The sequence below is a fragment of the Contarinia nasturtii genome, unplaced genomic scaffold (assembly GCF_009176525.2).
Source record: "Contarinia nasturtii isolate CC-2019 unplaced genomic scaffold, AAFC_CNas_1.1 Cnas_scaffold_810, whole genome shotgun sequence".
NCBI lineage: Eukaryota > Metazoa > Arthropoda > Insecta > Diptera > Cecidomyiidae > Contarinia > Contarinia nasturtii.
Window position 1 is genome coordinate 309,732 of NW_022198157.1, and position 9,534 is coordinate 319,265.

At 32.2% G+C, this 9,534-nt stretch overlaps 3 protein-coding genes across 3 annotated transcripts; 1 reads left to right on the forward strand and 2 right to left on the reverse strand.

Moving 5' to 3' along the window:
* Nucleotide 1: 1 nt before the first annotated feature.
* On the reverse strand, nucleotides 2-2,903 carry LOC116342193 (peptide transporter family 1-like). Its single transcript, XM_031769712.1, has 5 exons — nucleotides 2,672-2,903; nucleotides 1,509-1,652; nucleotides 942-1,445; nucleotides 800-882; nucleotides 2-739 (listed from the first exon to the last, which is right to left on the reverse strand). The coding sequence occupies exons 1-5, from the start codon at nucleotides 2,682-2,684 to the stop codon at nucleotides 2-4; spliced, it is 1,482 nt and encodes a 493-aa protein (XP_031625572.1). The 5' UTR covers nucleotides 2,685-2,903.
* A 1,139-nt stretch (nucleotides 2,904-4,042) lies between these two features.
* LOC116342017 lies at nucleotides 4,043-6,428 on the reverse strand. The gene is made up of 5 exons (XM_031769482.1): nucleotides 6,225-6,428; nucleotides 6,033-6,113; nucleotides 5,839-5,967; nucleotides 4,502-5,343; nucleotides 4,043-4,412 (listed from the first exon to the last, which is right to left on the reverse strand). The coding sequence occupies exons 4-5, from the start codon at nucleotides 5,324-5,326 to the stop codon at nucleotides 4,386-4,388; spliced, it is 852 nt and encodes a 283-aa protein (XP_031625342.1). The 5' UTR covers nucleotides 5,327-5,343; nucleotides 5,839-5,967; nucleotides 6,033-6,113; nucleotides 6,225-6,428; the 3' UTR covers nucleotides 4,043-4,385.
* A 161-nt stretch (nucleotides 6,429-6,589) lies between these two features.
* LOC116342019 lies at nucleotides 6,590-8,861 on the forward strand. Its single transcript, XM_031769484.1, has 3 exons — nucleotides 6,590-7,500; nucleotides 7,584-7,897; nucleotides 7,991-8,861. The coding sequence occupies exons 1-3, from the start codon at nucleotides 6,789-6,791 to the stop codon at nucleotides 8,624-8,626; spliced, it is 1,662 nt and encodes a 553-aa protein (XP_031625344.1). The 5' UTR covers nucleotides 6,590-6,788; the 3' UTR covers nucleotides 8,627-8,861.
* The last annotated feature ends 673 nt before the right edge of the window (nucleotides 8,862-9,534 follow it).

Genomic DNA, 9,534 nt, shown 5'->3' on the forward strand with positions numbered 1-9,534 from the left:
TTCATTCTTTCAAAGTCGTGATAGGTTTATATTTATGAGCAAGAATTATAAAAATAATAATGGCAACAACCATCGAACAAGCGAAAAAAATAAATTCATTTACCTGCGAAGTGAACATATTTAATTCTGTTACAATTACAATAATTGCATTGCCCAAACCGATGGTTAAAAGCCAAAACGATTGTACCATCGATTTCATATCCTTGGGTGCTTGTTCATATGCAAATGCTAAGCCCGTCACATAAAACATTACCTCAGCCATATTCATGACAGCAATTTGGGGTATCTGCCATAAAATACACAATGATTTCTTTGGTTCAACTTGGATTTTCCACTCAACAAATGCTGATAGTAAAATTGCAATCGCCGCTAAGAAGCCGCTCATTGAAATTTTCTGTAGCGGTCGATGCAAACCAATTTTACCTAATAATGGATAAAAACAATAATCGAACAATGGAGCAAACAGTAACAGTAAAATTGGACCCGACGATTGCATTTGATCCGGCAAAATTGTATAGAATCCAAGGTCACCATTCATATTGTTGGCCTGAATAACCCATCGCGAACCTTGCTGATCGTTCAGTGCCCAAAACATTGACAATGGCAAAAACAAAACTATCAAGTTCAATAAAGATTTTGTGTCGTTCACCAATTGTTGGCCGAATTTTTTGACTGAATAGTCGAGATAATGTTCACGTGGATTAGTTGCACTCTCACGTCTTTTAGTGATGATTCCATTCTTTTGAAAACGGTAATCATTAGTATTTCCCGTCAATTATAAAAATCACAATTCTCTTACCATGATACATTTGATAACCTGAAGCATTGACATTCCACATGGTGAATTGATTGTGTACCACTTTTTACCGAACAAAAAGAGCCCTGAAATTCAAACATTTATTTGAGTTTGTACTTCCTGAATTGGATAATTGTTTATTTACCAATTGCTATGACCATCAAAAGGGCCGGAAGTCCAAATGCAAGCGAATAGCAATCATTATCCCCAAAACAATGGACTTTTGCTCTTAACACCGGTGTAACGGTAATTGAAATAAATGAACCAGCATTTATAGAAACATAAAACATTGAAAAGAATTGTGCCAAATAGATTGCTTGTTCGGGAAGTTTAAATTGATCGCCAGCAAATGCCGACACACAAGGCTTGATTCCACCACTTCCAAAAGCAATGAGAAACAGTCCAATGTACATAAGATTTTCTGCTGAGACATTGATATGTGGAACTGCACCAACGGCCATGACTACACTCCCAATACAATAAACCATCGATAAATAGATAATTGTCTTGAATTTGCCCAACCAATTGTCACATAAAATGCCACCAAATACGTTTGCAAAATAGACCAACATACTGAACGCGTGGAATTGTACCGTCGCAAAATTGTCATCTTTATTCAGTTTTTCGGTTATGTAGAGAACTAAAATTGCTGTAAAAGATGAAAATTGAGTTATTTACACTTCGGTTACTGTTCACTTCCATCGATGTTTACCTTTCATTCCAAAGTAATTGAATCGTTCACAGAATTCATTACCGATGATGAAAAATACACGCTTTGGATATGGTATCGGCGCTGGTTGAACATTTTCACTATCGACTGAATCCACCGACTCATCTTGGTTTACTAAATTTTGACCTGAAATAAAAAAAACACGATTTTTTTTAATTGTTCCATTTTTAACGCACAATTTCATATCAGCAATATCAACGATGCTGACTTTTTAGTATTGGAAAAAAATCTGATAAAACCTTTTCGTTTTCATGGTTATAAAATGAAGAAGATGGTATTCAAACGACATGAATGATGAAAAATAACTAAAATCGAACTAATAATATTGAATCCACTATTTAATGAATGGCACAGACTAAACAAATTTATATTGAACAGTGTATGTTGTACCTGGTCTTATGGCACATGGTGATTATACAGATAACATTGTATTCGGATTTATCCATTTCATATACATTATTTTCTATTTTTCAAAAAGGTTGCCAAATCAGCTGTAATTTATTCTATTGAATACCAAGTGACTTTTTTTGCTTTATTTATTAATGTCAATCATTTGTATTTATATATTTGTTTTAAACATTTTTTTTTTTAAATAAATCACGCACCATAACCATAACCGAAAACACTTGGTTAATAATTGTTGTAATAAGTACACAAATATGGTTTTGTGAATAAAATTACACAATTGGTGTGATTGTATATAGACATAGGAATTAATATACACCAGTGCCATTTATGTGTGATTAAGCCAAAATGGTCGTAGTCTTTTCGTTGTCAAATGACACGTATCGGTTTTATGAGAACAACCACAAATATCATGATACATTTTGATATCAAAGTCATGTATTATCAAACAAATCGATTGTTTTAAAAGCATTGTAAAGTATGTATTGTGAAAAGTCAATTCGATTTCGAGTGAGATTTGATTTCACTTATAAATAGATAACATACAGTTTAAGTTATAAAAACGATATAATTTCAAAATAAAAAAAAACTAAAGTAGCACTTCAATTGCCACTCATATCCAGAACCATCAATGTGAGCATCTCTTATTTCAACTGATTTTTTTTACAAATTAATGATCTGTCACTGGCAAATTGTTTGGCTATTTTTCGGACCCCAATTAACTTTACACTTAAACTTACGTGAGCTATTCATTACTATTAAGAACTATTTCTTTCAAAGAAAAAAGTAATAAACGATGGTCACGGCAATTATTCTAAAACATAAATATGAAATGACAAAAAAGTATCTAATTTTGAATATGAAATATTTATATGGAATATATGCCTTATCGGCGAATCAAAAAACCTTTATCTTGGCTTGACCAAGAGCTAAGTTCATACACTGTTACATTTTTTATTATGGGAATATAAAAAAAAATTGGATCGAAAGATATAAATAAACTAGAAAAATGACAGAACGATTGATGTATATTAATATAAACAAATTAATCTGTGGAAGGCGGCAACTCAGAATACAGAATAACAACAAATATGCGAAGGCAACTACCACATACACAAGACAGTTAATCATCTGGTGAAGAAATATGTAAAATATAAGAGAATGCACATTGAGTGTGCGTATGTACTGGTGCCTTCTGTCATAATAGCGACAACGTATTTAGTTGTGTTGCGATGAGATGCGGTATAAATGACAGTTGGAAACACATCATTTAAATATTATTTAAAAAAGTCCATTCCAAACAGCATTTTAATCCGTTTATAAAATTTGACGCAAAAAATCATTTGCGAACGTATCTCTGGGCTTCACATCTTTTCTCTGATTACGATTTGATTCACTCAGACCATCATGCCAGATCAATGAGCGTAGAGATAAATATTTATCCGTTATTCATACTTACGATTCCAACAAAATAAATCAACAAACAATTCATTCGTAATATTTAATCGACAAATAAATCTAGAAAATTATAAATGAACAATGGAATATTTATTTATTAAAAAATTATATGATACTATTTTAATATTGTACAATTCCTTAACAATTTTATTGTAAATAATTTGTTTTGAGTAGTTTTTTTAGTGTAGAAATATTATCTAAATAGAGCTCATATTTTCTAGTGAACTTCAAGGACGAACCTTGAAACTTTTATCATCACACTTGCAGAAATATCTTTTTTTTAATTTTTGATTAGTTTTTATTATAGGGATTAATTTCAACTTTAAAAGACGTGTAACGATTTGGTTTTATATCATGAATTATTTTATTGAGCTGCGTTCAGTTCTTTTAGCAACTCTAAATCCAAAAGAGCGATTCCAAAATTTAAAAATTTGTCCGGTTACAAAATCTGATCAATTTTTTACCTTTTTCTTTCTTTCTCCAATTTTTTTTGAAAACAAAACTGAAAAATGAAAAAACAGACAGATTTACATTTTTTTATAATTTGGTGTTAATAAATCCTATTTAAACGTTCATTATATAAAATATCGAATTTAGTTCTGTTTTTTTTTTTATATTTTTCGATCTAAAGTAATAATATTCGAGGTGTAATAATCATTGAAAGTAGTTGATACAGACCATTGATTCTTCGTACAAAATGTCGAAAATTTTGTATATTTATCATGTTTAATGTCATCTTGAAAAAATGTGATTCTTTTGAGCGATATAAACTCAGCCAATGAATTTATAATATCATCGATTCCAACCTTAACATACCAACCAAAATTTAACTGTTCAAGTTTTGGCAATGCTTTTGCAAGCCTATACATGTTAACATTGTTCCGTAATCCAATGTATTCAATACTAAGATCTGTTACTGTCGGATGTTTTTCAATAAATTCATAGCCTTGTTCGTCGAATATTCTATTCGAGGTGAGAACCATTTTCCAAAGCTTATCACTGACAAACCGAATTGGTTGCAATCTATAAACACCAAAGGTAAAATCAAGACACTCTAGGCTTTTCAAATGTATCTCTTCGTTGAGAACTATATCGAAGGATATGTCACTTACCACTAATTTCAGATGTTCGAGACACTGAAGAGAATTGCTAACTTTTTGCAAATCGCCTAATGTCACCAATGGACACTTTGTAATGGAAATATCTAACACTTTTAATTGGGGATTCAAACGGATTGCATGCAATAGACTTTTCTTTATCAAGTCCGTTTTAAAAGTGTGGAATCCAAAGCATACACCAAATTGAAAACACTCCAAAAATGGATAGTGTTTCGCTATGAATTTGAATGTACCATGAATACGTGGATCATATTTGCTATTCCCATCTTCCATCCATTTGTATACCAGCGTGAGATTCGTCAATTTCGGAAATAAGCTACAAATCGAATTTCGTTCATCCAGATCATTGAAGAAACAATCTTCAATATAAACATTTTCCACATTTGGAAATGGCTTCTTGAGATGATATGGAACGATTTTTTGAATTCCATTTAATTCAAGTGTTTGCAACGATTCAGTACAATATGTATTGATGTAATCAATAAGATGATTATTCCATGCATTTCCATTTTTCTCGAATTTTTCTTTGAACGTAAGACTTAAATGAGATATTTGACTTCCGAAGCATCGAAACAACTGTAAACTCATTTTTAAGTTGTCGATGGCCAAATCGTTATTGCACGTACAGAGATAACGCTGAAAACGATGATAGCCAAGCACCAGTGATGTTCCATATTTTTGAATCAATATTATTTTCACAAATTGATGAAGTGTAGCATTTGAATCGGCCAATTTCAATAAATCACCGAGACTCAAGTACTTCAACAATCCTTCAAGACAATCGAAATTCAGGTCCGTCAGAACTATTTTGCTCGCCATGATTCCTCAGAAAGTTTCTGCTAAATTGAAAAAAATAGATAAAGGAAACACATTTTTTGTTAGTTTTTTTTCATGTACTGACAAAAAATAATTTGAAAGAGAAGATTATTAAAAATTTAAATATTCAACTATTTTAATTTGTAAATAAATTGTAATTGTCTTTAACGTTACTTTATTATTAAAAGATAACAAACTGAGATGCAATTAATCATTACTTTTTGTAAAAAAAATATTTACCGTTGTTTCTATTAAAACTAATTCAATTGAAAACAGTTTCACTAAATAAACTTAAATTTACCACTCACCTAAATGTCTGATTGTACGTCGAAAATTTTGTTTTAAAAGTAAATGATTAAAGAAATGTTTTGCTGCCAAATACTTTTAAGTTAAAATGTTATGACTACAGAATGAAGTTGAACATTCAAACCAAACTGAATATAACTTGATCATCTTATCCCTTTTTATAAAAACTTCAGATACTCATTAGTCTAATTACATTGAAGTATACTCACGCGGCCATTGCGGCAGGTAGAATATTGCTGACCATTTTTCTTTTTTTTGTCAAGTTGATGCTGACAATGTCAAATCTATTTTGAAACAAAAATGGCAAAATATAACAGGCCATACATTGTATACTAGAACTGAAAGTAAAAAGTTCAGATAATTTTTTTCATTTCTTTATCTTATTTATTTTTATGTTTATTACTTTTCTTTGCATTAACCGGACAACTTTCTTCGATTTTTTTTGCCGCTGTAGCACAGTTTCATTGAAAACCATTATGTGGAGCTGTATTATTGAAATGAAAGTAAACAATCTAATAAAATAAACGAGCCCGATCGACTTAAAAGTTCTCAAATTAATATAGACGAATTGAAAAAGAATAAGTTCCAAAATTACCAGTATGATATGTATATTGAAATCAAAAATTTGTTATATTCAAAAATGTTTATTTTTCCCGTTCATTCAATAAATAAAGGTTGAAACACATAAAAAAATTGCTGTTGTCACGGTCATCATAACGAATACATTGATCCAATTCTGTAGAATTGACTCAATGGAAATTTTTGTTCTTATTCGTATTAACAAGATAATACATGTATACACTACAACATCGAGTGGTTTTGTGTGAGCCATATTTAAAAGTGTAAGTTGAAAAAGGAACGAACTATGTCGGCGGTGAATTGAGGACAACAACAAAACTATAAACACACGCACACGCTCAAAACTGTCGATGTTGCGATTTGAGCCAAGACATCAGTCACTCGGCTGTGTGTGATGAACGACATTTTGAAAATCCCAATCGAAAACGGTTTGACAGCTGTGTTGTTCGATCAATCGTTAATTGCGTCTACTTCTTGTTTAAAGAAAAAAAAAGTACAATTTTTTTTAAAACCAAAATCGCTTTAATTCCATCACAATTTTAATCGCATCGATTCAAAAAGTGTAATACAGCATGTAAAAATGTGGCAAAAAGAGTCGAAACATAAAAATGCGTTGTACGTAAATTTGTGTGGTTTCGGTCGAAATTTGGATGATACCTACAAAGATGTGCGCTCCGAAATAAATGTGAATAAAAAGATAAAATCTCTTCATGCAAAGTGTGACGCAACATCATCGAAAAAACAAAAATCGGCAAAAATTTATTTTGAAGATGGTGATTGGGAATCGGCGATTTTAAAGTGCAATGAATCATTGTGCTTTGCTGAAAATGGTTCATCGTGTCTCGGTTTTTCTTATGCATTTCGTTCGGCTTGTTTTTTCAACATGCGTATGTATGAGCAATGCTTGGTTGACATACAATTGGCAAAAGAGAATAATTATCCCAAGCAATTGTTCTCGGAATTGGAGAAGCGGAAAATGAGTTGCTTGAAATACATCGCAAACGGATTTCAAGTTAACGTTCATGAACCGCAATTGAATTATACAGCCGATGAAAGATTTTCCAGTCTGTCAAATGCCATCAAAATCGAACTGGCTGGTAAAAATTATCGAACGGTGGTGGCGAAACAAAACATTGATGTCGGCCAAATTGTTGCTGTTGACAAAGCATTTACGAAAACATCGTTTGTGATCTACGGATGGCAGTGTAACATTTGTTTGAAACGCAATACCAACCTGGTGCCATGCAAAAAATGCACAAATACAATGATTTGCTGTGAATGCAACGACAAAGGTAGAAATGCAATCCATTCTTTATTCGATTATTTTTCCATTACTTACTGATTAATTTCCATTCTTCTCTGTGATTAAACCTAGGTAACGGCAATTGTCTGCACAAGTACGAATGTGGCATGAAAACGTCATTGTACAGCAATTACAACAATTATTTAATGCAAGAGTTGCGCACATTCTTCATTGCCATGAATATGTTTTCGAATGCTGACGAGATGATGCACTTTGTAGAGCACAGCATCAACAGTGATCCATTGGAAATACCCAGCGCACTTGATGATAACCGTTCAAAGTATCGGGCATTCTTGAAGCAGGCCAAAAACTCAAGTGACACAAGAGATAAACAGTTTCTTCCAATTGTATTCTGTGTGTACAAAATTTTGCTGGAAATTCCACAGGTGATCTATTCACTTAAATCAAATTTCAACATAATTTTTGATTGAATGTACAGTTTAATAAATTTAATTCACCATATTTTTTATCACATTTAGGTGAGCATAGTGTTTGCATCAAAGAAACACCGACGCTTCTTGATGCACCTCATTGGGCAGCATGTTCAAGTGAATTTGCGTCAAACGTATGTGGCTACGAAACCCATTGTCAAGCCGAATGGCGAAAAGGAATATCGCAGATTGTACTCTCAGGTCGGTGTTTTGTTGGGATATTTCAATCACAGTTGTGTGCCGAATGTTCATTTGGTTGATCATGATGGTGATACAATTTACTATGCACTTCGTCCGATTCACGCTGGTGAAGACCTCTTAATTTCCTACTTTAAATTCCAATGGAATGATTCATCGATTGAAAAGCTCATCGAACTCAATTGCGTGTGTGAATGTTGTAAACACAAACATCCATCAACAGATGATGTCATTGAATTCCGAAAAGATCCCGATTTTCAGTATATTATTCGGTGCAACCTTACAACGGACATTGATTTCATCGAAAGAGAAAAATTCGACATTTTGATGGAAAAGTGTGTTAAACTTTTAACCAAGTATGGCCGCATTCTGTGGTGCACGGAACTCGGTGTTGTCTTAACTATTTATGGTCTACTACTCGAAGCTTACGTACACGGCGCCGTTGGGGAAGCTCAATCACATGATGAGCTTAATAACAACGGCTGATTACTATCGAGAAATGAAGAAGCATCACATTCATTTATTTTTACATAATTTTTATATATATGTTATATTTTTAATCAACATTTTCATTCAATATTTAAAAAAAAAAAAACAAACCTAAGTCGACGTCTTTACTCTAGTGTTTGTCACTTCGTTTTATCTTTGTAATTTCGAATGTAATTCGTTTATTAAATATGGAAAACCAGCGGTTGTATCATAAAAATAAAATAAAATTCACGCGAACATTTTACGCAATGTTTTTTTCTTCCTCGATTTTATGTTTGATTCGCAGTCTCTTTGTATTTAATTTATGAATTTTGCGCTGCAAATGTATTTTCAATTTGTGTGTATAATGTACGCACTCCATCATAAATGATGTTGCTCCTTGAACATATACTATAATGTAAGTCTCAGTTACTATGGTAATAAAAAAACACACTGGTGCAAAACTCGAATTCAAATATTCCAGTGGCATAATTTGTGACAAATTATTTACAGAATAACGATGTTTCAGTTGCATAGCAGATTCTCTTGAATTCATGGATAGCATTTAATAGAAAATGAACTTGTGACTCAGGGAGTCTATATTCGAACCATCGGGGTAAGTGTGAGACAAGTTTGCGAAAAGGTATATGAGTACATGACTATAAAATACATTTATTGTATCGCATCGTTAAGTCTTTGTCACCGGTTGCTCCGTACTTTGTATAATTTTGCATATTTTCGTGTGCACAACTGCCAACTATATGGCGCACGTGTTATAACTATATACCATATTATATACAATACAGTTGGTTGTATCGTTGTCGGTTTTATGGTTTAACGATACAAATTATTTGTGATCGTATAATTGACACGGACCATGTAATCCAAAGAGAATTTATTGCACGCACACAGATTTAACCAATTTT